The 27,568-nt window shown below is 45.4% G+C and overlaps 1 protein-coding gene across 1 annotated transcript; it reads left to right on the top strand.

Moving 5' to 3' along the window:
• Positions 1-2,914: 2,914 nt before the first annotated feature.
• On the top strand, positions 2,915-27,126 carry notch1a (notch receptor 1a). The gene is made up of 34 exons (XM_034602400.1): positions 2,915-3,162; positions 4,290-4,371; positions 11,518-11,780; positions 11,880-12,218; positions 13,394-13,516; positions 13,642-13,875; positions 14,316-14,471; positions 14,590-14,775; positions 14,904-15,017; positions 15,635-15,748; positions 15,950-16,183; positions 16,282-16,392; positions 17,602-17,794; positions 17,958-18,103; positions 18,224-18,337; positions 18,925-19,044; positions 19,160-19,312; positions 19,408-19,636; positions 19,747-19,948; positions 20,063-20,216; positions 20,338-20,522; positions 20,702-20,834; positions 20,921-21,178; positions 21,282-21,394; positions 21,502-22,073; positions 22,179-22,619; positions 22,716-22,861; positions 22,952-23,165; positions 23,305-23,389; positions 23,495-23,657; positions 23,774-24,072; positions 24,155-24,302; positions 24,417-24,514; positions 24,611-27,126. The coding sequence occupies exons 1-34, from the start codon at positions 3,105-3,107 to the stop codon at positions 25,865-25,867; spliced, it is 7,437 nt and encodes a 2,478-aa protein (XP_034458291.1). The 5' UTR covers positions 2,915-3,104; the 3' UTR covers positions 25,868-27,126.
• Positions 27,127-27,568: the final 442 nt, after the last annotated feature.

Raw genomic sequence — 27,568 nt, 5'->3', positions numbered from 1 at the left:
GCAGCGCTTTTGCTTGTAAATTGATCTCATAGATTTTTGAATAGTTTCATTTAAAGCAACTTGTCTTTAGAAAATCAGCCGCTGTTACTGAACATGTAACTTTTGCAACCGAAGCATCATTTGAGTACTTTGATTCAAAGGAAGAACAGGGATAAAATGTTTTGACGTCAATGTATCAATATATTCATGTTAACATGAAGTTAATTTATTTTTTCCACTTTTTCTGGAAAACTACAAGCATAAAAAGGCATGTTGAATGTGATATATCTGCTTTTCACTTTACAATTCAGAATAATAGTAAGAGCACAAAAAGAATACCTCTGATATAATCTTCTAATTTTGTCAAAATTGTCGAATCTTTAGTGGCTGTTATGGCCTGGCTCCTTTAGTATTTTCCATAATTCACATATGTGCTATCACATTCTTCCATTAATCGAGTCAAATCAACCGCTCAGTTTACATTGATGTGCATTCTGTGATTTTTACTTTTCACTTGCACACACACACAAACAGAAAAAAGATGGTTGATGCCAAATGATGATGTAATACTTAATTTGTATCATATGCTTAAGTCATGTCTAATCTGTGCAATGTCCAATTTGTTCTATTTTTTCGATTTGAAACAATTGAAGAAAAACCACATTAAGTTAGTTGGTCAATATGAAGCAACATTTGTTGTTCTTGAGAACAATGTAAAATAACATTTTCTGGCTTGTGAATATCTCTGCTCTATAGCTGATTGTTGTGTCATTGTGCTTGATGGAGACTTTGTTGGGTGTGAACCAAGAACCCTATCTCAGGCTGCGGTGACATACAGGTCTGATAGTAGGATGACATCATGTATCCCTCGTAGGTTTTATCGGAACCTCTGACCTCGCTCCATTCTTGCTCCCAGGGAAGGAAGGAAGAGAGTCAGAGCCGAAGGAACGGCAATGAGCTCCAGGTCAGACTCTACAGCACCGAGCCGCCGCTGGTCAGTTGTATTTATATGTAATCTCAAAGAAGTGATTCTGTTGTCTTGCACTTTGCGTCGACCTCCCTGGTTTTTGTTTCTATATTAAGCTTTGATAGAGTTTGTTTTGCTGGCTCTGGGTCTTCCCCCTCTACACCCTTGTGAATCCATCACAGAGCTTTTTCTCATGGCCTTATGTTGTCGCTCCCAAACAAACAAGTATCTCAAGTCAGAGAGGGCCTCGCAAGCGAAAACAGAAGCTCCGATTTCATGGCAGATAAAAAGACAACGCTCTCTGCACTTTCTGATTTAGAGGATGGAACCATGCGCCTTACTACGTGTGAGGAGGACGGAGGGCATGTGTCAACCGCACGCCATCACTTGAGCCGGGCGTGTGCCTGATGGATCTAACACTTCTCACGGTGGTTCAGGTGTTCCCCTACTATCACACTGCATGCCTGTACACATCTTTGTTATTTCATATGTCCAACACCTTCCCTCAACACTTCACATTTGTGTTTTTCTTTCTGCTACGTAATATGATTGTAGCTGCACACTCTCCCTGTTTTTTCTCTCTTTCGTCCCTGTGTTTCCCACACTATGTGCACCTCAAGAGACCTAGCCCCTTTTGGCATCAGTCCATTTGGCCGTCACACCGACAGAAGGACCAGCATGTGCGTGGGCTTCATAATAAAATAATCTTTGCCCTGGGGTGCAGAAACTCCACAGCTACTCCCTGACAGTTTCACTTGCCCTAAGAGAGAGAGAGGGTGAAAACAGAGCTCTCAGTGTCTGTACTGTAATTACTGTACAAAAGTATATGTTGAATGAAACATAGAAATACAATGCAAAAAGGCGTCACTAGAGGGATTCTAAATGTGTTTTTAAGACCCTGGCTATTGCGGGAAGTTGTGATATGAAAATGAAACTGTAACAAGAACTTAACTATATCTCTATTACATGAGTTAAGTTTCTGTGGTTCGGAGGCATCAATTTACACGCAGATACAGGAAGAGCCGGATTCTCAAACCAGAAAGTGTGAAGTGCAGTGGATTGGATCACCGGGCTTTTGATTTAACATTAAATATTAACTTCTAGTTGTGCAACAATCACTCAGCTCTTTTACTCATAAATATAATCAGTATTATAATAAGTATTATCAGCAAAATGTCCTATCAAAAGCAAAGTCCTCCAAGTGGGGATATCCTGGCAAAATTATAGTGCTGGGCGATATGGCCAAAGATTATATGTGCACAGACATTGTAGTAAACATAATAAAGAAATTCATATCAGCCGATCCATATTGATAATTCTCAGAATAAATGTTACATTATTATGTCTTTAAGTTCAAAGAATGAATTTTGCTCCTGAGTGAAGGTTATTGTTTTAAACATGAGCAGAGATCACTTAGTTGAATGGATGGATAGATAGATAGATAGATAGATAGATAGATAGATAGATAGATAGATAGATAGATAGATAGATAGATGCACTGCGTCTACATTATAAATGTACAATAATTGATCATATTTTATAAACTAAGGTACAATCATGATTTCTACAGTATTTATATAACTGCCAGATAAATATAATGGAGTAAAGATAACATTGCATGTTCTAGAGTAAATGTAAAAAGAAATATAATGTAAAATAGAACAAATTAAATAAAAGTGCCTTTGTATCCAAATAAGTCGAACACTTGAGTAAATGTGTTTATTCTCCACCACTGTTTATTGTTATTAATTTCAAAAGACTACACTGGACAGCAAGAGGAGAGAGTGTGTCTGTGCCTCTAACAGCGTGTGGAGAGAGAAAGAGGCAGCTTTTATCTGGTCTGAAAAGGACAGGGGGAGAGGAGGAGGAACGGGGGGGGGGGGGGGGGGGGGGGGGGGGGGGGGGGGGAGTGGGAGGAACTTGTAGAGTTGCCTCTAGATTTCATTGAGAACTCGGAGAGCACCAGGTTAACATCTATGAAGTGATTCCTGCGCTTTTCCGTCTCTCTCCTCCTCCTCTCTGTGTCGGATTTAACTTTTTCTCATACAGAGGACTATTTTTTCTTCACCTCAAGCCCACATCTGGAGTGTACCAAACTGGTGGATCTATGAGAGCCCTACGCGGGATTCAGCGACATTTGTGAAGTTGAAGAGGAGGAATGTATCGTTTCTTTGTGAAACTGACATTTCTGATTCCGGCGATCGTCTTCTCACAAGGTAAACTGAGACTCTCAGACACACACACACACACACAGATTTACACACTCATACACACAGGAGGCTGCGCGCAACGGCCGATTCTCAGGAAGGAAGCTCCACCACATCAAATCTTTCCTCTGAGAAGTTGGTGCAATCCTGTAAACTTGATCTAAGAGCCATGTTATTGCGAGCAGAAGATTAGGGCACCAATGAATCCCCTTCACTCCATCTTTTATTTTAGTAGACTCGTGTTTAATTGGCACACAAGTGCAGGAGCCAAAAGCTGCGGTGCGCTTTGGCTGTGCACTTCAAAGTTAACTGTTTAGTAAGGTCTGCACAGGTAATCAACTTTATAGGCCTACTTTTAATGCACAAATGAATTCTAAACGTGTTATCATGTGGACTTAAACCTATACTGCCTCTAATTGGCTGTTTTCTTTATTCTAACCACACACTTTCATTATATTTAACTGGAAAACAGTGAGTTTTAAGTTGTAAAGGGAATTCCCTCTCTTTTTACATTGCTCCGAGAAACCGGTTTTAAATAGCATGGGAGATAATGGAAGTCCGTGCGTGTGTTGGGGGGACGCTGGGGAGGGGTGCACCTTTTGTCTGCAAGTGTGGGAGAGTGTGGTGGTGGTGGGGGGAGGAGGAGGTGCTGTTATTCCCGTCTGCCGGTGGTAAACAATGCCCGAGGAGAGTGTTTTATGGCTCGTGCTGGACTCTGGTTTCTTTTGTTCCGCATCTTGAGCCCCGCAGCTGCTGCTGCTGCTGCGCGTTCACCCCCACGCAAGCCACGCACCACGCGTCCGCTCCGGACTCACCGCTGTCCACTGTAACCCCCCCTAGCCACCCAATATTCCCCACGGGCGACTGTGTAACAAATCAATTAAAAGATCAACCAGGACTTGCAGGCGTGTGCGAGTGTGCATTAAATATTACATTCCTGTGAATAAAGTTGTATCAAAAAAATCTCACTGATGAATAATTTAAATTGGAATGCTTAATCCATCTTAATCCCAAACAGATTGTTTGACAATGCACTAATAATATGTGTAATTTCCCATGCACTATAAATAAATGTCTGTTATATGACTTCATGTTGGATCAAGGATGAGTTTTAATATTTTTCCTGCATTCAACAGGTCTAAAATGCTCCATATCCACTGAATCATGCCTGAATGGAGGAAGGTGTGAAGCCACCTTAAATGGAAATGGAGAATGCAAGTAAGTAACAAGCAAAACTAAAAAGCAGCAACATGCAATGACCCAGATGTTGCAGTTTAGACCACAACTACATTAACATTTCATGCTATCTTGCCGCTTTGTAGCATAGCTCATTGAGGTGTTGTGGAACTTTTAGAAGTGCAGTGTAGTGTAATTTTGCAACTTGAAAGGATTTTTTCTTAGTTGCAAAGAAAAGGGGGCCACATATTCCCCCTCTCCATTCCAGCCTTTGAGCGGGCCCTGTGCCCAGCAACCAGAGGAGGCCCTTGAGTTTCCTCTGGCCCGGTGTGGTGCTCCTGTACCCCTCCAGGAGTCACATTGCTCTGTGAGGCTGCACACATTCCCCGGAAGAAGAAAAGAGTTTAAGAAGTGAAGAAGTGAAAAGAGAGTGCAATTCCAAAGTGCTGGAGAGGTGAGAGAGGGAAGGCTGCAGACAAAAAAAGCCCACCCCCCACCCCTCCATCAGTAGGCTTGTTAATGAATGCAAGACCCCTTCGCCGGCAAAGTGAGAGGACGCGTCCAGTCTTAAATCTTGTTTTTCTGCTCTTTCACGGGCGACAGCTGGGGCTCGCCCGCCGCCCGTCGCCCATTGTCCTGCAGTCAGAATAATGCTGTGTGACTAATCTGAGTGGGGCTTCCCATCATGCCACAGCCGCCCCACAACACACACACACATCGAACCACTGCCACAACCCCCACTAACCTTAAAACTCCCCCCCTTCTGCTATCTGAATGGATGCACCCCCCTCCTCCGTCTCCGTCCCCCCCCACCTCACCGGCTTGTGATCTCCATTAGAAAGCCAGATGGCCGAGAAATGTAATTGGATTGGATGTCGAGAGAGTGAGATTAATTGGAATAAAGTGCAGAAATTTGAAGGCAAACAAGTGGGAACAGACAGAGAGGCAGATTGTGGGACGTTTCTTTTGGCTGGGTTGTCACTAGTTTGAGATACTTAATATGCTGACATATTCCCATTAGCTGCTACATGTAAGTCTGTGAGTTGCTAACTGGTTAAATCTTGGATATTTTGTGAAAGAGGAAAAATATCTGGGATTTCCACCTGTGTTATATTGTCTGTATCTGTGAAAAAGCTCAGGGGTGGCCTGATTTACCCTCGGGGCATGTGGTTATGGGGGGTGGCAATTCACCGGTCTGCTGGGAAAAGGGGGGACTATTTAAGAGCCCATGCTACTAGTCCAGGGCCACAAACTCACAATATCTAATCTGCACACTCCGCACACACACGCACACACGTGTGCACATTGAAAGTCTCCCTCCACCCTCCTCCTCCACAAAGCTGTTATTGTGGTCCCCATCTCTGCTCGGGCCCAATTAAAAAAAAGGGACAGGATAAGAGCATCACTTCATCCAGCCTCACTCTCTCTTCCTCCTCGCTTTCCCTCTCATTAATCATTCATCCCTGCCAAACCGAGCAGCCAGCAGTCACAGGGTGCACGGGGGAAATTTAGCGTCACTACTCCCTGGGTCAGAGTGTAGCGTCCCTATACTGGGGTGAGGGGGGCTGATGTTGTGCCACATTAACTGCCAAATTTCCCTCTGAATGTGTGTTGGTGACGTGTGGAAAGTCCTCCTGGGGAAACTTATCACTGACACACAGTTTGATGAGAAGAAGAGGCTGGCACCGTGACAGCCGAGTCAAAGCGATGCTCCAGATTCAGACTGATATGAGCCGCGTGAGGTTAAGATGTTTATTCCAGTTACACAATGTTCAGTGGGAGGTCAAAGGTCGCAATGCAAAACATGCTTTAAACCCAGATATGCAGCTCCTGGAGTTAGCTGTGAGTCATGTTGTGCGTTGTGTTTTTTTGCTGCATGTGTTTAAGCATTTGGCGACACAGATTTGAGTGGTAAGATTTTAGGCTTAAATCCCCTTTTAGCACAGTTCCCACGAGTGTGAGAACAGGGAGTAAAATCACATGTTGGCATAGAGAACAATGTTAGGCTTGGTATAAACTGTGGTAATCACATGTCTAATGGAATGGTTTAGTGGGATTATGTTGGGACAAAACTGATATTCAATTGCCCTTTCCTGCAGAAAGGATGTTTTATGTCCTTCCTGGTGGTAAAAAAAAAAATCAACCCTTGTTAATTTGAGTCTCGTCAATCGGGATCATCCCTGAAATTGGATCTGGCTTATGTCTTGTTTATTTAACTGCTGTGTATCTCTCTCTCTTAGTTTTATTAGGCTCAGCTTTTGTTTCAAAGCTCTCTTGTTAAATGTTGCTACCTACACCGGTAAAAGGGCAATAACAACAGAGGAGGTTGAGTAACATTTTCAGTCTGTCATTCATCCGAATGAAAGTAATAACAGGCATAAACCCTAAATGAAACAAAGCCTCAGGGTATGTGAAGGAAAATCCAATTTTAACCAAACAAAACATTTCCATCCACTTTGTTAAAACAGTAAAATCTGCATAATAAGGTTATTTTCAAAATAATACATTTAAAGGTCATTTAAAAGTAACATAACCTCAACCTATCATAAATTCATGAGGTTTAAGATAATATTATCTAGCAATTATTGTTACTTTGCTAAACTAATTACCTTCAATACAAGTTATGGAGTTTTCATTCTCATCCAGTGAATTGTACTATTGTACTATTATGTCACTATAGCTACTTTTTTCTTTTGTCTTAAGCTAAATAACAAGTCATTTTGTTCATCATTTGTTTGAAGCTATACTTAGCTATACTCCTATGACGTAGTTTTCATGAGTTAAAACAAAAGTCAATGAGTCAGATTCCGGTTAGATGTTTTTGACAAAATACAGAATAAATGTACACGGGGTATTTTATACACTCAAAATGAACAAAGAGGAAACAACATATATTTGATCAATCAAACTTGCTTAAAATCATATTTGGTCAACCGATTAGTTCAAAACAGGAAAAGGTTTCAGTCTGTGGAAAACTTTGTCTAGACTCGAAAGTGTGCTTTAGTTTGTGGTGGTGAATCAACGTAATGGGGAAGCACTCGGTCATGATTCTAAGAGGTTATCTGAAGGTCTAGGGCTTCCTGTTTCCCATGGCGCTCCAGTCATTTTGTTGTATGTCGCTTAAAACATGTGAGGGCACAGCACCGCTTGAGTCAAATTTAGTTTCCACTTGTGAGACAGTAATGGGGGCATGGCGAGGTCGAAAGGTTGTTGGCCCTCAACCTTGCCTTTGCGTGGCTGGCTGACTGTCGATGCCACTTTGCTGAAATAGACACTGTTCTGGTCTGAGGTGAGTGGTAATAATAAACCCAGAAAACATTGCAACTGTCTCGCTACATATCTCAAATACTGCAAGAAGGCAAACAGAAATAGATGCAAGATAGAAAATTGAGTGAAAGTCTGATGTGGTTGTTTTGATCCCATCTCTATGATCTCGCACGGAGCTTTGTGATGTTGCATGTTGATGATAAAAGGTCTCACCATTGAAGACAGTATGGAGCGAGAACAGTACCAGTAACAAGAAGATGTTCCACTCTCCCCCAAGGAATGCTGCTCGTCATTTGTCCTACTATAGGATTACCGGGCAGGTCTCTGTTAAAGCTTAGCTCCATGTGGGTTTAAGCGAATCAGGAGCATACAAGTGCATGGTTGGGTCAAGTGTGCCTGCTGGTGTTAGGCTTTTATTGGGGTTTAAGCCCCGCGGCTGCCACTCCCCAAGTTAGGCCCATTCCCAAGATGCCAGGGCCCCTGAGATACAGCTGTGAATAAGGTTGGGGGGGACACTAAGGAAAAAGGTTCGATCGTATTTAACCTAGAGAAATACAGAAACTCTATATTGCTTTTGACGTTTGATCGAAAGAAGCTGAGCTTAACCTTAAGAAAATAATCAGTACATAGACTGACATTTAGTGTTGAGGTGGCCTCAGAAGAACACATAGAGACCGGGCAGTGATTGGGGATCCAGGGGTCTGGGGATCCTCAGAGTGGGACGATCAAAGCTGCGCTGTCAGAGCAGAGAGATAAGAGGCTATTCGGCTCTAGTGGGTGCTGAAAGTTCACATGCACCAGCACAAGCAGACACATGTAGCAACACAGACTGCTCTGGCAGGTCAGTCAGAGCAGGGGGCTAAATGGGTTAAATGTTCGTACACTTGCACGTTTCTTTATCTGCGTTTAAATGACGTGCCAGAGTGGAAAAGTTATCCGTTGGGACAGTTGGTTACCTCTCATTATCCTTAATGCTGTTGGTATTTCTACTAAGAGAACCAAGAAAGAGTGGGGATTAAGTCATAATGGTCCCAGTTCAGTTTCCAACCCCGGGCGTTGTGGCTGATTCATGGACTCCAGGCTATGAGGTACTTAGGCAGATGTGTTGTCACTGATAATGATCGTAAAGAAAAGTGGAGCGGCAGGCAGGTGCTTCTCCTTGTTGGACTGCAAGGTGGGACGTTGTGTTTTGAGAGTAATTGTATTGAATGTGCTGTCAGCAGGCGGAGGTGTATCACTCAGTCACACGCAGTGGACTGCACTGTGGAAAAGTTATGACCCTGGTGGTTGTTAGCTGGTGTTTTGAGCATGGAAGTGACTTCACAGTCATTAGTCACTGGGCGCTGTGTCCTTGTTGGTGTGACTGACCCTCATAAATCTTCCTACTGGGAAAGGAAATGGCTCAATCACTGTAAAATTATATATTTTTGATGCGTGTTAATTATAGAGAATATTGATCTTTACTTTTGAATTTCTGGTTTTCCCATTTGGTGTTGACTCTGTCTTAGACAATAGTTTCAGAACCTTGTTTAAAAATCCAACTCTATAAAGTACCAACTTAGATTTTTAATGTGTACTTCAAAAATTCACATTGGCTCGCCGATTATGTCACACTCAAAGGGTTTGCTTGAATAAATAAGACCTAGTAAGAAGGGGAATCATTTTACAGGAAAGCTTTTTAAAATAATCAAGTCACTTGACCAAATAATTCACTTATTCTATGTATAGTGCACATACTGTTTTCAGTGTTAAGTACCTACTGCAGTTTTAAAGTCACTGATCCTTGTGATGGGAGTTCAGAGCCTTCCAGGCACAGCACATTTTTCATTTCCTCGAGCCATGCTTTGCTGTTCTGTTCTCTGTCTTACCAACAGATGTGTACCCCGGGGGGTCAGACTTGGCTAATTATTAGACAAATCCAAGGGAACATTAGCTAACTAGCCAAAATGAATGAAAGAGAAAAGGACAGAGACAAATGGCTGCTCAAAGAGAAAAGAGGGGGTGGTGAGAGCGAACAGAGAAGAGGGTTATGTGTAATACTTTCATAAATAATATGAAATGAAGCGACAACCCCCCACAGTATAAAAGTGATACTCACACACAGACATGACTACTGTACACTGGCGACAGTCATTTACATAACATTTCCCTCAGCGGTGGCATTTCCACCACACACTGGGGCTGGTTTTGTGTCGGCAGGATAAAGTCACCCCCAGAGTGGCAGATGGCAGATCAGGCCCCGTGGGGAGAGAGGAGAGAGAAGGCAAAGAGGCCATCCCACAGTCACAAAAGTGTTTGGGGGGGGGGGGTCAGAGGTCGAGGAAGCATCTGCTCTGGCCTGAGGGGACATTGCATCGCTGGGAGAGACCTGTTGCCGTGGTGTGTGTGCGGCGTTTTGCAGCATGTGTGGGGTGGATCTTTATCTCTGACGGGAGTGACTTCAGAACAAAGAGTATCTATTACAGTTAGTCACACACATACACACACACACACAGAATGGATTTTTATACCAAAACAGTGATCATTCAGTGTGTTTTTCTTGGTAACGTAAAGCAGGGAAACTTCAAAGCCTCCCCCAAAGCTTTTGCAATCTTCTGCCAATTGCAACTGTCTGGGATGTGTGTGTGGGGCACATGGGACTGTTAAAAACTCCCAGATTTGGTCTCACCTAACTAAGTCAACAAGGGGAGTTTTCAGCAGTCCCATGTGACAAAAGGGGAACGCTGTAAAAAGCAAACTGCTGGGAGCTGTAAAGAGTCCACGCAGGGGGAGAAACGAGAAAATAGAGCTGTACGAGAAAGCTGAGTGTGAGCCGAAGGGGAGAAAGAGTTGATGCTGGGAAGGCAAAAAAAGGGAAATTAAATGAGGAACAGGTAAGGAAGAGAGGAATCAAGAGTGAACTAGGTGGTTGTGAAGGTGCAGGGGGTCTTTTCAAGAGACAGAAGTTGAACAGCTGACTTCACATGGGTTCTTTATTTCCCCGGAGGAGAGGTTGGCTTGTCGGCACCCCCATCTGACAAGGGGACAGAGGGGAGGGAGGGATGGATAAGGGGAGAGAGGAGGAGAAAGGAGGAGGAGGGGAGGAGTCGTGTCCAACAGCTGCCTTCATTAACATGCGCACCTGCTCCCTGCGGAGATAGTGGGGAGGCCAACAGATGCCGTCCCTCGCACATAAACACTTCTCATATGCACAACCACACACTCTCGCACAAGCCCCAATTCAAACATAAACACCTTTTTTGCTGACTTAAAAAGGATCCTGCACGTGACCAGAGGACTTTGCCGCTGTGTACAAGCTGCATATAAAGTAATGTCTGAGCAGTGTGCAGGTTGTAAAACACAATAAGGGAGATCCTCATGATTTGTCATGTTTTTCTCATCTATTTTCACATTGCAAAAAAAACTATTCTGTCCAGCTTCTGTTTGTGAGTCTTCTCTAGTCATAAGCAGCCAGTATGAGCTATGTGACTGTAGCAGCTTCTATCCTGTCCTTGGTCTGCATGGGAGGGAAGCACCCAGGGGCTTAGGGCCTGAATTCATTGCTCCATATAGGACATCCAGAGGCCGGCACAGTCCCCTTGATCTCTACGATCATACAGGATGAGTGCGGACAGCGTGGGGCCGAAAGGTAGATGGGAACGGGCTGTTACGGCTAGACTATTTTGTGTCATCTGTTGTCCCAGCAGAGTGTGTTTTCAGGGTTTTGAGGGAGTCTAATCCAGAGAGACACACTAGAACAACATGCCATCCCTGTCCTGCAGCAGTGGGACATTGCTGGGCGGGAAATTTTCAGTCCCCCTCCTCGTCTACCCCCTCCTCTCATTCCTCTTTTGTTTAGATAATTGTTCCCATGATTAAAAAAAAAGATCCCACTTTTCTAACCACAACTGCTTCCCCTCTCTCTCTCTACTCTTCTCCCAGGTGTCCCAGTGACTACGTAGGCAGCCGGTGCCAGTACCCAAGCCCCTGCAGCCCTTCACCCTGCCGCAACGGTGGCGAATGCCGCCCAGTTTCCCATGACAACACATTTGATTTCCGCTGTGTGTGTCGCCTGGGTTTCACCGACCGGCTATGCCTGACCCCCAACAACCATGCCTGCATGAGCTCCCCTTGTCGCAACGGAGGGACATGTGATCTCATTTCCCTGACTGCCTACCGCTGCCGCTGCTCACCTGGGTGGTCAGGTATGCAGCAAAAACTTTATATGCTCAATGTGCATTTTTGCCTCATCTCTGCATGAACCATAATTATTAATAACATTCTTTTGCTGTGTTGTTTTCAAGGCAAAACATGCCAGCTTGCCAACCCGTGTGCTTCCAACCCGTGTGCAAACGGCGGCCATTGCTCAGCCTTCGATTCCACCTACATCTGCACCTGCCCGTCCACTTTCTACGGTCAAACCTGCAAACAAGATGTCAACGAGTGCGCTCTGAGTCCTTCCCCCTGTGTCAACGGTGGCGTGTGTGTGAACGAGGTGGGCTCGTACCACTGCCGATGTCCTCACGAGTACACCAGCAAACACTGCGAGACTCGCTACATGCCATGCAGCCCCTCACCATGCCACAATGCAGGCACCTGCGTCCAGAAGGGAGACACCACCTATGACTGTAGCTGCCTGCCAGGTATCTCACAGACATACTTCTACTCATAAGCATCCTCACAGCCAATCAGTGCAATCAATTAAAAAGCCGATAGCTGATGCATTTCCACCTCGTTTTCTCTCCACACGGACTGTTTTACCTGCAGACAATCAAAGCCTGCTCAATGGTGATTGGTCAAACCCCATAATCTTCTCACTCACCTACTGATTCTGCAAATTCAAATGCAGAGTCTGTTTATAAAGATGAACACATAAGTCAGCAGAAAGAAATAGTGGTTATCTTGCCATATGGAGTTGGATCTGATTCGTCTAGCAACAAAAACACAAACATTTTTGTTTTTCTATTACATCAGTTGACCTATAAACCAGTCTGTTGTTGTCGTAAACTCTGATTGGGTGGAATGAGCACCCCCCCTCCGCTCTCTCTCTCCCTGCCAGCCTCCACCGACAGGATGCAGTCGTACAGACGTTTCCTTCAGATAATCCCCAACAGCCACACGTACAGATGAATGTATATACAAACACACACTGGCAATGAAGTCAAACACACACAAAAATACACAACAAAAACTTTCTTTTAAAGCTCAATAAAGTCAATCTATTTGGTATTTTCATTGTGTTGCAGTGTTGGGAAATCTTGTGTGGTTTTTATTACTGCTTTAGCGTCAGTGGAGCAGCTGAGGAGAAACTTTTTCCCTTTAAACCACATTGTACAAAGCACATTTCTATTGCTCTGAAAGACTCAATGCTTTTGCTGTTTTACTGTCTGATTGTGTGTGTATGACCAGCACAGAGCAGGCTGTTTAGATATGCAGATGAATAAGGGATGATGTGCCGTTGTGTGTTAAAGTTTAACCCACGCTGTGTGTCTCTCGTGGGTGTCTGTGCTGGAATGCGTTTAGATAGCGGAGCTGCACAGGCACCTGCAGAGCTGCGGTTTGATAGTTAATCAGACTTTCGTGGCCGTAAAACACCCACTTGGCTGTTTGATGTTTGAGGAGGTGACAAGCTGCGCTGTCATCTACAGGGCAATAAAACAATCTGCCACGAGGATAAAGAAGGATAAATGGACCTTATCTCTCACTTAAGTGCAGCGTGATATCGAGAGGAAGAGGGAATCTTGATTATTAACCATAAGCAAATGTTGCCAGATCTTTTTCTATGACTCACCACAGCCTCCTCTTCCTCTCTGTTCAGGTTTCACAGGTCAGCACTGTGAAAATAACATCGACGACTGTCCAGGTCACACCTGCCAGAATAGTGGCATGTGTGTAGATGGTGTGAACACCTACAACTGCCAGTGTCCACCACATTACACAGGTGATTTTTTGTGTGACTTTTTTGAAGAATATCATTTTCTTTTGAAGTAAAAAATCTAAAATTTGCACATTCATAAACTTCCCCTTACACTGTGCTTATGCCCTCTTTTCTTTCTAAACCGTCAGGTCAGTACTGCACAGAAAACGTGGATGAGTGCGAGCTGATGCCCAATGCATGCCAGAACGGAGGCACGTGCCATGACACTCACGGCAGCTACCACTGCGTCTGTGTTAACGGGTGGACTGGCGACGACTGCAGTGAGAACATCGACGACTGTGCCAGCGCGGCTTGTTACCACGGCGCAACCTGCCACGACCGCGTTGCCTCCTTCTTCTGCGAGTGTCCTCATGGTCGCACAGGTACGACTCCTCCGGGCAGAGTATGCCCATCAGAGGTGGATCTGGGATTTTTCTAAATCAGGGGCCACAATTTACACAGAGGGGCCAATTATCTGTCCAATCAATTGTGCAATCAATGCACAATTCCTGATTCAGTAAAACGCACATTTAAGCCATTCTTTGTTTACCGTTAACTTTATAGCTTTGAGCAAAGCCACACATTGTCGAATATGTTTAGAAAATTCAAGCATATTGTGTACTTCAAAAGCAAAGAAAATTTTAATTCTTAACAAGGGACACTTCAGGGCAATCAGATTTCAGCTGGGGTCACTGCCCCCCCTGTTCCCACCCCTGGATCTGGCCCTGGTTTACACAGATCCTGATCTCTTTTTATATAATGTTTAGTGATTAAACGTAATGAAACATTTTTGACAAAAATGTGTATTTTGTCCGGCTCACAGGTTTGTTGTGCCACCTTGATGACGCCTGCATCAGCAACCCGTGTCAAAAGGGCTCCAACTGTGACACCAACCCAGTCAATGGCAAGGCAATCTGCACCTGCCCCCCAGGTTACACTGGGTCCGCCTGCAACCTGGACATTGACGAGTGCTCCCTCGGTAAGTTACAGAGCCAGCTGCTTCCTTCCTCTTCTTTAGATTAGAAGTTCAACCCTTCGTAATTATTGTACATAAATGACCTCATATGTGTGACATCTTGTTTTTTTATACGCTTCAGGTGCCAACCCCTGTGAACATGGTGGTCGCTGCCTCAACACCAAAGGCTCTTTCCAGTGTCGGTGTCTTCAAGGATATGAAGGTCCTCGTTGTGAGATGGACGTCAACGAATGCATGTCTAATCCCTGTCACAATGACGCCACCTGTCTGGACCAGATCGGAGGGTTCCACTGCATCTGCATGCCAGGTAGGAACATTTGTTTAAACAGATACAATAAAAAATGTTTGAATCATTTCGGAGCATTATTCAATACTTGGACAATGATTTGGGTAAGAAAAGAAAAACATTTTCACTAATAACTGTATAACTTTCAGGATATGAGGGCGTGTTCTGTCACATGAACACAGACGAGTGTGCCAGCCAACCATGCCTCAACAATGGAAAGTGCGTTGACAAGATCAACTCCTTTCACTGCGAGTGCACCAGAGGTGAGAACATTATCAGGTCCGGAGATATGATAGCGTGGATGGAGTATTAGAAATAGGTTATTCAATCCTTCAGGTTTCTTTTATCCCCTGTTTAGGTCTGACAATAGGAGCAGGGAAGGGGCTATAAAAGAGTGGATCATTAACGTATCTGTCAATGAGTAGAGTGTGCATGGCTCTCAGATTGAATGTAAATGATTTACTATTTTCTAATCGTGTCAAACACACTTTTTTCGGGTGACCAGCGTGCAGCACATCAGATTGCAGACACATTAGCATATTTGGCGGGCATGAGAGTTTGTTTTGGAGCTTAGCGCCAAAATTGGGGGCAGGGATTGGTTTAGGCCTGGTAAGCTGGAGGCTATTATGTTGTGGTTTGAAAGAGAGATTTCCCTGCACAGTAAGAGCTGATGGGGGGGGGGGGGGGCTGGAAGGAGTGTTGAGGAATGGTTCGTTAGGACCTCCAGTGTCCTCCAGACATACTTCAGATGCAAATGAGTTTTTCTCTTCTTTGTTTATTATATTTTTTGCCCGATGGAAACGGGCTGATAAAAAAATGCACCTTTAAAGCATAATCTAAATATAACTTAAATTCTGTATTTTGTCCAATCCAATTGCAGGTTTTTCAGGTAACCTGTGTCAGGTGGACATTGATGAGTGTGCCAGCACACCCTGCAAAAATGGAGCTAAATGTACAGACGGTCCAAACAAGTACACCTGCGAATGTACTGAAGGTAAACCTGATTTTTTTTTTGCATATGTTTTACTTTAAATTTCACTTTGAGATGGATTACACCACTAGCTCAAGCACGTCCCTAGTGGAAGTACTGACTGCCTTAATTTCTGTGCACTTCTGTAATTTTCTGTGTGACTGACTTAAATGAGCATTACCATTGTCCCTCTTGATACTCATTTTTCGTATTCTTCTCATCCAGGTTACACAGGGCAGCATTGTGAGATCGACATCAACGAGTGCTACTCTGACCCCTGCCACTACGGCACCTGTAAGGACGGCCTGGCCTCCTTCACTTGCTACTGCCACCCCGGCTACAATGGCCGCCTGTGCGAGACCAACATCAACGAGTGTCTGAGTCAGCCCTGCAAGAATGGAGGCACCTGCCAGGACAGGGAGAACACGTATAACTGTGCCTGCCCCAAAGGCACTGCAGGTGAGACTTTAAGACATCCACGTTTAACTGTGACAAATTCGTAAGCTTAAATCTCTACATTCTCCTCAACTTTGCTCACTTCTGCTCCAATTCTATAGGTTTCAACTGCGAGGTGAACCTGGACGACTGTAAGAGCAAACCCTGTGACTATGGGCGATGCATCGACAAAATCAACGGCTACGAGTGTGCGTGCGAGCCGGGATACACAGGTGAGCGAGCACTGGGTGGAGTTTACAGGTTGCGGTGGGATTGTCCCCTGAGCTTTGGGAGGGGTAGGTAGGACAGATGGCTGGCGGGCCCACTGCTCCGGAACAATGGTGTCGGATTGCCTGTTCGGGATGTGTGTGGGTAATAGAGAGAGGAGCACAGTCCCCAACCAGCTACACATGCAAACACACACACAAAGCACTGACTTTGCCATCCGCTTGAAAGGGCTGTGATGTTTCAGCCTGTAAAGAGTCTGTAAGGTGATACTTTAAAAGGAAAATCGCTTGGCATTTAATCACATATCGGATGATTACCAACGAGAAATAGCACTGATAACTCACAGTGAAGTGCTACTTTAAACTTGACTATCTGTAATAAACTAGAATATAAAACTTAAATTACAAAGTCTCATCCCAATCACAACCCTGGACCTCTCTTGTCCTCGTCCCTTTCATGGCCCAGCAGATCCGGTTCTGACCGGTAGCAGCTGTGTCATTATGCTAAAAGTGGGGCAGGGAGGAACAAGTGTGTGTGCAGGCTGCTGTGCATCCCTCCTCCTCTTTTCTCCCGTCCATCTTTTTGTGATGACGGGGTGAGTGTGGAGGGCACGGCGGGACTGAGACACAGAGGGACAGAGGACTATTGTAACTGAAGATCAGGCAGTTGGGCTCTCCCTCCCTGATTGATGAGGAACAGAGGAGGAGGGAGCCGGGTAGGGGATCAGAGGGGGGTTTAATTGTTACTCGGCCGTGTGTGAAATGGGTCTGGCCTTCTGTCCCTGTAAACAGCCCTGGGTGAGGTTACTTCTGTGGGGGGTGGTGTGGTGCATGTGTGAATAGGGTGAGTAGCTGCAGCCCACCTCCCCCTCTCCCTGCAACACCACCCCCCTCTCCCATCCAGCTCCTTATGCCTATTCAACAGGGCCCCATTCAATCAATGAGGGAGAGGCAAAAGGGCCTCCAGGGGCCGCCAGGCTAGGCACACATTGGAGCTGCCACAGCTTCAGCCTGTTGAATGTTGAGGGAGTCTTTAGTGTTAGCTCTCTCTATTGTCCGAAAGCCACACAGTGCACCTCAGCTAGCAGCATATAAAGGCTCAAAGAATACCACAACACAAAGTGAGGTGTCCAACAGCGCAGATATTTATCAGTTCACGTCTGTCTAAAGGAATATTTGCTGCACCTCCTAAAATCAAACGTTATTGTCTTTCAGGAGCAATGTGTAACATCAACATCGATGATTGTGCCATTAACCCCTGTCACAACGGGGGCACATGTGTGGACGGCATCAACAGCTACACCTGCCTGTGCCCAGAGGGCTACAATGACCCCACCTGCTTGTCTCAGGTGGACGAGTGTGGCAGCAACCCCTGCATCCACGGCAGATGTCAGGACCTCATCAATGGGTGAGCACAGATCAAAATTTTGAGATGAGTGAGCACCCAAAAGTATTAGAGGGGAACTCATTATCTAGGTTTTAAGTTTGAAAGTCAGACAGACAAACAAAAACACAACATCCTACGTGGAGTTAATAAACGCAACTGACTTTCTCTTACATTTTTACTACAGCTACAAATGTACCTGCGACTCTGGATGGAGCGGGGCAAACTGTGACATCAACAATAACGAGTGCGAGTCCAACCCGTGCATGAACGGGGGAACTTGCAAGGACATGACCAGCGGATACCACTGCACATGCCGAGCCGGCTTCACTGGTCAGTTATAACCCCCTGCGACCCCTCAACACTTACTTTTCCATTGCTCTTGGACACTGAGTGCGTGTCTTTGTTGGCTGATATCTAACCCAAGTGTGATCTCTAATCCCACCACTGTAGGACCTAACTGCCAAACTAACATCAACGAGTGTGCCTCCAACCCCTGCCTAAACCAGGGCACCTGCATCGATGATGTGGCTGGATACAAGTGCAACTGTTTGCTGCCCTACACTGGTATGACACATAGCTGCTTTTAAACTCAAAAGATCAGACTATTACCTGGATCGTTACTTAAGTTAAGACTCAGTTTGCTATCCTATCCCTGTCCTATCATACCCTGTACCATCCCGTCCCACCTTGTCCTGTCCTACCCTATCTTCTGTTGTTTTAGAAAACATCAACCAGCGGCCACTATTAGGGATGGTCTGTTTTTGGCACCTCTGTGTGGAAAGATCTGCTTGTCTGCTTTGCAGGGATAACAGAGTTTGTGTGTGTTTTGGAATAACATACCACAGTGGCTAATATAAGCTGGAGTAGTGGAGCCGGCTCCAAGCCCTATTCCCACTTCCGTCCTGTTCTGTTTCCTGTCTGTGATCACACAATAGCAGGAAACAGGAAGAACAGGAAGGGCCTTCCTGTTTAGCAAAGTCGTCATGGAAATGGATAAGGAAGTGGGATTTAGAAACGAAATCTTTAACATGGATTTAGAAACAACCTTTTTGCAGTTTCGGTATTTGTTGGTGAAGTCGTAAAGCAGGAGCACTGTTCTCTATGTAACCAGTGCAACACACATACTGATGTTGTCCTTTGTCCACATCCAGGTGAGAACTGTGAGATCCTGCTGGCCCCCTGCAGCCCCAGACCCTGTAAAAACGGTGGGGTATGTAAGGAGGCGGACGACTACCAGAGCTTCTCCTGCATTTGCCCTGAAGGATGGCAAGGTATACATCCACTCATTTCTGTTCATCATCTGTTACACGTCCTGCCAGTTAGTTTATCCATCCACTGGACATGGCTAATCTTTTTTCTTAAACTATCTTTTTTCTTTATCTCAAGGTCAAACATGTGAGGTTGATATCAACGAATGTGTAAAGAGCCCATGCCGCAATGGTGCAATTTGCCATAACACGATGGGTGGCTACCAGTGCAAGTGCCAGCCAGGCTATTCTGGCCAGAAGTGTGAGACAGACATTGACGACTGCAAACCAAGTATGGAACAGATTCACACCTTTGCAACTTCCCATATTGTCTGCAGCTTCAAACCAGCAAACAGCAATCTTACATCCTCCTTTTCTGTGTTTCAGATCCCTGCAGTAACGGTGGTCTGTGCCACGATGGCATCAACACTTTCACATGTACCTGTCTGCCCGGGTTCCGTGGCGGCAGATGTGAGAAGGACATAAACGAGTGCGAGAGCAACCCCTGCAGAAATGGAGCCAACTGCACGGATTGTGTCAACAGCTACACCTGCACCTGTCCGCCCGGCTTCAGTGGCATCAACTGTGAGATCAACACCAACGACTGCACTGACAGGTACTAAAAAATATTATCTGTACTCATTCAACTGTCAAGCTTGGCTGAATTATCAACATCCAGTGAGCAAAGTAATATGTTAACATTTTTATTTCCTTGTGTTCTTGCAGCTCTTGCTTCAATGGTGGCTCATGCATGGATGGAATCAATGCATTCACCTGCCTGTGTCTCCCTGGATTCACCGGCAGCTACTGCCAGTACGATATCAACGAGTGTGACTCCAAACCGTGCCTCAATGGAGGAACTTGTCTTGACAGTTATGGGACGTACAAGTGCACCTGCCCCCATGGCTACACAGGAGTCAACTGTCAGGTAAGGAAAAGTCTTATTTTGTCTGAGTAACTGTGACCGGCTTTGTGTCTGCTTCACACGTTGCCTCCATTTATACAGGTCATTAAATATTTTCTCTTTTTGTTTCTGTGTTAGAATCTTGTGCGCTGGTGTGACTCTTCCCCGTGTAAAAATGGAGGTTCGTGCTGGCAGCAGGGAGCCTCTTACACCTGCCAGTGCCAGACTGGATGGACGGGCATCTACTGTGACATCCCTAGCGTGTCCTGCGAGGTAGCAGCCAAACAGCAAGGTACGATAGCCCGCCAAAACTCAATTGCTATCACATGATATAACCAACTTTCCTCTCTTGAACCTGTGAGTCCTGAGAGTGATTTTACTACATTCTGTAACTTCCTCCTTGTGGATTTCAGGTGTAGAGGTGGGTCACCTTTGCAGAAACTCCGGCCAGTGTTTGGATGCTGGAAACACACATTACTGCCGCTGCCAGGCCGGCTACACCGGGAGTTACTGCCAGGAGCAAGTAGACGAATGTTCACCCAATCCTTGCCAGAACGGAGCCACATGCACTGATTATCTGGGAGGCTACAGTTGTGAGGTAGGGATAATAAGTTTAATAAAAGCTCATTAAATCTATCTTTTAGAACCCTAACAAAGTAAACCAAAAAGTTTCTCAAAACTTTCCTAGTTGCTTTTGAATAAAATGTGAAAATTTAAAATATTATTTAAGTGACTGATTTACCTATAATGATTAATCTATATTTTTTTCTCTGTCAGTGTCTCCCTGGCTACCATGGTGTAAACTGCTCCAAAGAGATCAATGAATGTCAGTCTCAGCCCTGCCAGAATGGAGGCACCTGCATCGACCTCATCAACACTTACAAATGCTCCTGTCCCAGAGGAACACAAGGTAAACTGAACACCTACATATAACATCACATGCACACATACAGAGGGTAGAGATTTCCCCTCACCCACTGTTTCCTTCTCCCATAGGCGTCCACTGTGAGATTAATTTGGATGACTGCAACCCCTCCACTGACCCACTGACCAACGAGCCCAAGTGCTTCAACAATGGCAAGTGTGTGGACCGCATTGGAGGCTACCAGTGCGTGTGCCCGGCGGGTTACGTGGGCGAGCGCTGTGAAGGCGACGTGAACGAGTGTCTGTCAGACCCCTGTGACCCCAGGGGGTCGTACAACTGCATTCAGCTCACCAACAGCTACCGCTGCGAATGCCGTACTGGATATACAGGTACCGATGTGAACCTAATAGCCCGTAACATGAATGCAACATGCCTGTCTGCATCGTCTAAATGTACACGAGTGTGTTTAACCGTTTAACCTCTGTTCTCCAGGTCAGCGTTGTGATAAAGTGTTCGACGGCTGCAAAGGAAGACCCTGCAGAAATGGAGGGACATGTGCTGTTGCCAGTAACACACCTCATGGTTTCATCTGCAAATGTCCACCTGTGAGTGAAGCTATGAGATCTACTGAGACCATCACATCCTACAAAATACTTTTTTAACCTCAAGTATAGTACAATATCATAACCTCTGTGCATTTCTGTCTCTTTAGGGCTTCACTGGCTCTTCTTGTGAGTATGATTCTCGCTCCTGTGGGAGTCTGAACTGCAGGAACGGAGGTACGTGTGTGTCAGGCCACCTAGTCCCACGCTGCTTGTGTCCACCATCCTTCACTGGCCCGGAGTGCCAGACCCCCACCGACAGCCTCTGCATCTCCAACCCCTGCTACAATGGCGGAACGTGCCAGATCACCTCAGAAGCCCCGTTCTTTCAGTGCAGCTGCCCCAGCAACTTCAACGGCCTGCTGTGCCACATCCTGGATTATTCCTTCATCGGAGGTTTCGGTCGGGACATCACCCCACCTCCGGAAGTGGAGGTGAGCTGCGAGATTCCTCAGTGTGACGAGTGGGCAGGCAACCACATCTGCGATTCCCTCTGCAACAACCATGCTTGTGGTTGGGATGGAGGAGACTGCTCGCTGAATTTCGATGACCCGTGGCAAAACTGCTCGGCTGCGCTGCAGTGCTGGCGATACTTCAACGACGGGAAGTGTGATGGTCAGTGCAACAGCCCTGGCTGCCTTTATGATGGCTTTGACTGCCAAGGACAGGAAGGCCAATGCAAGTAAGTATGGAAAACAGATGAAAATATATGTATTGGTGATTTGCCATAGATTTGGGCGTTTGCAAACATTTCAGTATACTTAACTGGTCTTTTTCTGTTTTTCAGCCCACTGTATGACCAGTACTGTAAAGACCACTATGCTGACGGTCACTGTGACCAGGGCTGCAACAACGCAGAATGTGAATGGGACGGTCTGGACTGTGCTAACAACATGCCAGAGAAGCTGGCTGACGGACACTTGGTTCTGGTGGTTCACATTTCACCAGAACAACTTAAGAATCGCTCCTCGACCTTCCTCCGAGAGCTCAGCAGCGTCCTCCACACCAACGTGGTGTTCCGTCGCGATGCCAAAGGGGAACCCATGATCTTCCCTTACTATGGCAACGAACAGGACCTGGTTAAACATAACGTGCTGAAGCGCTCTGCAGACGGCTGGCCCGAGTGGGCTTCAGTGCCCGCCAACGTTTTGGGTCAGGTGAAGGAGCGCGTGTCCGCCGTGGTCAGCCCACGGAAACGCAGAGAGTTGGATCCTTTGCAAGTCAAAGGGTGCGTACCACAAAAACTGAGTGATAAAATGATTTTTATTGCCATTACAGAAAAATCTTATGAATGTTAACATATTATTTGTATTTCTGCTTGTAGGTCTGTGGTGTACCTGGAGATCGACAACCGCCAGTGTTACCAGCAGTCTTCAGAATGTTTCCAGAGCGCCACAGATGTAGCTGCGTTCCTCGGAGCTCTGGCCTCCAGCGGGAATCTCAATGTTCCCTATATTGAAGCTGTCACAAGTATGTTACTTACAGTCAATATGTAAGGTTAAAAGTGGTCACAAAATTGAAACCTAAAGTAACCCTCTGTGACTTTGACCATCTCTTCAGGTGTGAGACCAACTCCACCTTCTTCCGAGCTCTACCCCATGTACGTGGTCTTCCTGGGCTTGGCTGCTCTGGGTTTCATCTGCTTGGGTGTTCTGGTGTCTCGTAAGCGGCGGCGAGAGCACGGCCAGCTCTGGTTTCCAGAGGGATTCAAAGTGTCAGAACCCAGCAAAAAGAAACGCAGAGAGCCACTGGGAGAGGATTCTGTTGGACTGAAGTAAGTAGACTTTGTAAAGTGGAATTTAAATTCTACCTGTAACTGCGTTTTCTTGGCTTTTACTGGCAGCAGCAGACGGTATCACGTGCTGTTTGTATTTAATATCATGTATGTGGTCTAATCTGCCTCTTTTCAACAGGCCTATGAAAAACCCGGACATCAATCTCATGGATGACAATCAAAATGAATGGGGTGATGAGGATCCAGAATGCAGGCGCTTCAGGGTAAGATTAGCGAATTTCCTCATCTTACAAAATTCTCAAATCACAACCATTTTCATGTGTGCCGCCTTCCGATGCTGACGTTGTGATGATTGGTTTGTCTTTCAGTTTGAGGAGCAGGCGATGTTGGATTTGAGCGACCGTACTGACCACAGGAAATGGACGCAGCAGCACCTGGATGCTGCTGACCTACGTATTCCATCCATCGCCCCTACGCCTCCTCAGGGAGAGATAGAGAACGACTGCATGGATGTGAATGTTAGAGGACCAGGTGCGTACATTTACATTACTGGATGTCAGACTTTCTCAATCAATAAAACTATTATCTCCTGTAAATTATGAAAAATTATTGGGAGCTCATTATATTCCCCGACCTTCTTCCTTCAGATGGCTTCACTCCCCTGATGATCGCCTCCTGCAGCGGTGGAGGACTGGAGACTGGAAACATCGAAGAGGAAGAAGACCCCTCGGCAGAAATCATCACTGACTTTATTTACCAGGGAGCCAACCTCCACAACCAGACCGACCGCACGGGGGAGACCGCCCTCCACCTGGCTGCTCGGTATGCCCGCTCTGATGCCGCCAAACGCCTCCTGGAGTCCAGCGCCGACGCCAACGTTCAAGACAACATGGGCCGCACTCCACTTCACGCCGCTGTGGCTGCAGATGCACAAGGAGTGTTCCAGGTAACCTCATCTCTCCAGGTTTTGATTTGAGTTTGTCCTGCAGCTTGAAAGCACTGAACTAAACAAATCTTTATTCATGCAGATTTTGATCCGAAACCGTGCCACCGATCTCGATGCCCGAATGCATGACGGAACAACGCCACTGATTCTTTCTGCCCGTTTGGCGGTGGAGGGCATGGTGGAAGAACTTATCAACTGCCACGCCGATGCCAATGCCACAGACGACTCAGGTAGATAACGTTTTATCACCATCAAGATTCACAGGATCCACAGTCCTTCAGGATCCTTCAGTGTGCTCAGGTGTTGTGTGATACTAACTCTCTTTGTTTCCTCTCTCTCTGCAGGTAAATCTGCTCTTCACTGGGCCGCGGCTGTAAACAATGTCGAGGCAGCTTTGGTGCTGCTGAAAAATGGTGCCAACAAAGACATGCAAGACAACAAGGTATGTGAAATGACATGTAATTACTCCCTTACATGCACAGTAGTATATCTTGTGTATTGCCTGTTTTTGACCTGTCTCTGTTTGTTTGTCTTTTAGGAGGAGACACCGCTCTTCCTCGCAGCCCGTGAAGGCAGCTTCGAGACCGCCAAGGTCCTTCTGGAGCACTTTGCCAACCGTGAGATCACCGACCATCTGGACCAGCTGCCCAGAGACATCGCCCAGGAGCGCATGCACCACGACATCGTCCGCCTCCTGGACGAGTACAATGTGGTGAGGAGTCCTGGGCTTCACAACGGCCACATGAGCACCTCCAGCCTCTCTCCGCCTCTCTGCTCACCCAATGACTACCTTAGCAACCTGAAGCCCAACCTCTCTGCTAAGAAGGTTCGCAAAATTAGCTCCGGGGGAAAAGGAGGGAAGGACGGGGGCAAAGATAATAGGATGAAAAAGAAGAAGTCTCTAGATGGGAAGAATAATTTGCTGGACACGTCAGCTGTCCTCTCGCCGGTTGATTCCCTTGAGTCTCCACATGGCTACCTATCTGATGTGGCCTCTCCTCCCATGACGTCACCCTTCCAGCAGTCCCCCCCTATGTCTCTAAATCACCTACAAGGCAATGGAGACTCTCATATGGGCCAGATGAGTATGGGTAAGGATATGGTCTGTATGTCTTTTGACCTAAACCCACCGCGTCTCTCTCACCTGCCTGTGTCCAGCCCCAATAGTCAGGGCACGGCTTCCATAGGCAGAGGAGGCCAGTGTGACTGGGTCTCCAGGATGCACCCTGGTATAGGCCAGCAGGGAGGCTTCACGCAAGCAGCGCCCTTATCCCACAACATGCTGGGTCCCCTGCATGGCGTCAGCACCGCCACTCTGTCTCAGATCATGGGCTACCAGAATCTGCAGACCAGCCACCTCAGTTCATCCGCGCACATGATGCAGCAGGCACACTCGCGGCAGCTCCAGCACCAGAACTCCAACTCCACCACAGCCGGCCAGTCCCTCAACCAGACCTTCCCCAGCATTGAGCTGACCAGCTCCGACATGCAGCAAAGCAACGTCTCGGGCCGCTCCATGCAGATCCACACTGTGATGCCACAGGAGACGCAGATCCTCGGCACCCAGTTTCTCACCCCTCCCTCCCAGCACAGCTACTCTGGCCCCATGGACAACACACCTAACCACCAGCTACAGGTCCCTGACCACCCGTTCCTCACTCCCTCCCCCGGCTCTCCTGACCAGTGGTCCAGCTCGTCCCCACATTCCAACATGTCCGATTGGTCAGAGGGCATCTGCAGCCCGCCCACGAGTATCCACTCACAGATGAATCTGATCCCAGACCAGTTTAAGTAGAGACTTGTTGAATTGACTCTTAAGTTCAGAGAGAAATATATAAAAACAAAGACAGAGAGTGACAAACCTATCCAAGACTGAAGACGCTCCTTTTTCACTATCAGTTTTTATACTAACGATAAGAACCGTTTTAGTAATTTTGTATTTATTTATGTGCTTTTTTCGACCTGAAATTTAAAGAAGATGCTTTTATATTTATGCTTTTTAATTTCTTTTTTTTGTTATCTATGGGAAGATTAGAAACAAAGGAGTGTATATCAGAAATAAATGACTCCTAGATGTGTACACTGGCTATTTATTTGTCTCTTGTGTTGCTATATTCACTGGATTTTATTTTAATCTTGTGTTACATTGGTCTTCAAAAATGTTATGTTTTGGGATTTGCATTGCATTAAGTTTGTACAGATTTTTTTTTTTCCAATTTTTATAGATTATTTTAAAATTTCAGTATTAATTAATTATATTTTAACCTCTTTTGTCTTTTTAAGTGACACAGGTTTTTGTTACTGAACTACATTTATAAGTCTTATCACTGAGTTAGATGATGATCAAATATATATAAGAGTCACCTCTCATGTTACTTATTACACTGTCCACTCATGTTAAGAGAGCGAGAGAGATTCGTAGGAGATTTGGGACCTGAAAGCACAGAACAAACTTCTCTTATCAGATGAGAGATGCTTTTCAACACAAGTGGAAAACGCATCTGAATCAACCTGAGCCTGCTTTTTTTTGGAATAAAGGTCTGGGCTGGTGCTGAGTATTTGAATTGTGATCATTTATGATGGAAGGACTGTTTATCTTTATGTCATGTTGCCTCTCAAATCAATGGTTGTGGTTACCATGTTTAACCTGTCAAGTGTTAAATTTGCAGACCTGCTGTCGGAAGTTGAAATGTTACATTTGCCACAGTTTCAAATAGTGCCAGTGTGAGTTTTGTTTTTCCTCAGAAAAGCAATGTATTTGTGAGATTTCTTGTAAAAAACAGAAGATGTCTTCAAGGTGGAGAACGATGTTTGTGAAAGAACCGGGGACCTTTGTGTGTCTGATGGCATCGCCTGCACTTCGTGAAGGAGTGTTGTCTAAAGTGTCAAAATGTCATGTTTTATAAACTAATCCAGAGATAAAGATGTTTTTAAAGAGAAGATGTAATTCAAAGATAATGTTCATGCAAAGTTGTAGTTTGCAAAGTATTTCCTGATTCAAAATGTTTTGTAAAAATTGTCTTGATTCAATAAAAGCTACTGTCAAGTTTCAAATTTCTTATTTTCTGAACATCATTTATTTTTTCTGAAATATTCTATGGTTGACAAGTAAAGTCAATTTATTTGTTGTTCCCCAGATTAAATGCAACAGCCATCACAGAGGAATGAAAAGAAACTGTATCCCATCACAACAGGAGGTGGTGGATGTCGCCCTCTAGTGGTGGTACACTGGTAGTACCATAGTGAAACTGGTGAAAATGAGACTGCTGTTGCTGAACACTATAACTTAGACAAATCAATATTTGTATCATTGATAATAACTTTTCTAATTGATTGATCAGCATTACTCAAGTTGTGTAAGATTGGACTTTACTTGAGTACTTTAACCTTGAGCAGTACAACTTTTTCTCCTACAATTTTACCCTCTAGTTAGTATACAGGATTATATTTTACATGCAAATTATATACATATAGATCGTACATATATCATCCTATA

The sequence above is a fragment of the Hippoglossus hippoglossus genome, chromosome 12 (assembly GCF_009819705.1).
Source record: "Hippoglossus hippoglossus isolate fHipHip1 chromosome 12, fHipHip1.pri, whole genome shotgun sequence".
NCBI classification, from domain to species: Eukaryota; Metazoa; Chordata; class Actinopteri; order Pleuronectiformes; family Pleuronectidae; genus Hippoglossus; species Hippoglossus hippoglossus.
The sequence above is the reverse complement of the archived record's forward strand: the minus strand, read 5'-3'. Positions and strand labels throughout refer to the sequence as shown.

What these genes read in the sequence shown, in the direction of transcription:
- notch1a (XM_034602400.1), top strand. Translation starts at nt 3,105, where the DNA reads ATGTATCGTTTCTTTGTGAAACTGACATTTCTGATTCCGGCGATCGTC. An exon ending in ATGCCGTACTGGATATACAG is followed by an intron (nt 21,179 to 21,281) that starts GTACCGATGTGA and finishes TCTGTTCTCCAG; the next exon opens with GTCAGCGTTGTGATAAAGTG. An exon ending in ATGCACAAGGAGTGTTCCAG is followed by an intron (nt 24,073 to 24,154) that starts GTAACCTCATCT and finishes TTATTCATGCAG; the next exon opens with ATTTTGATCCGAAACCGTGC.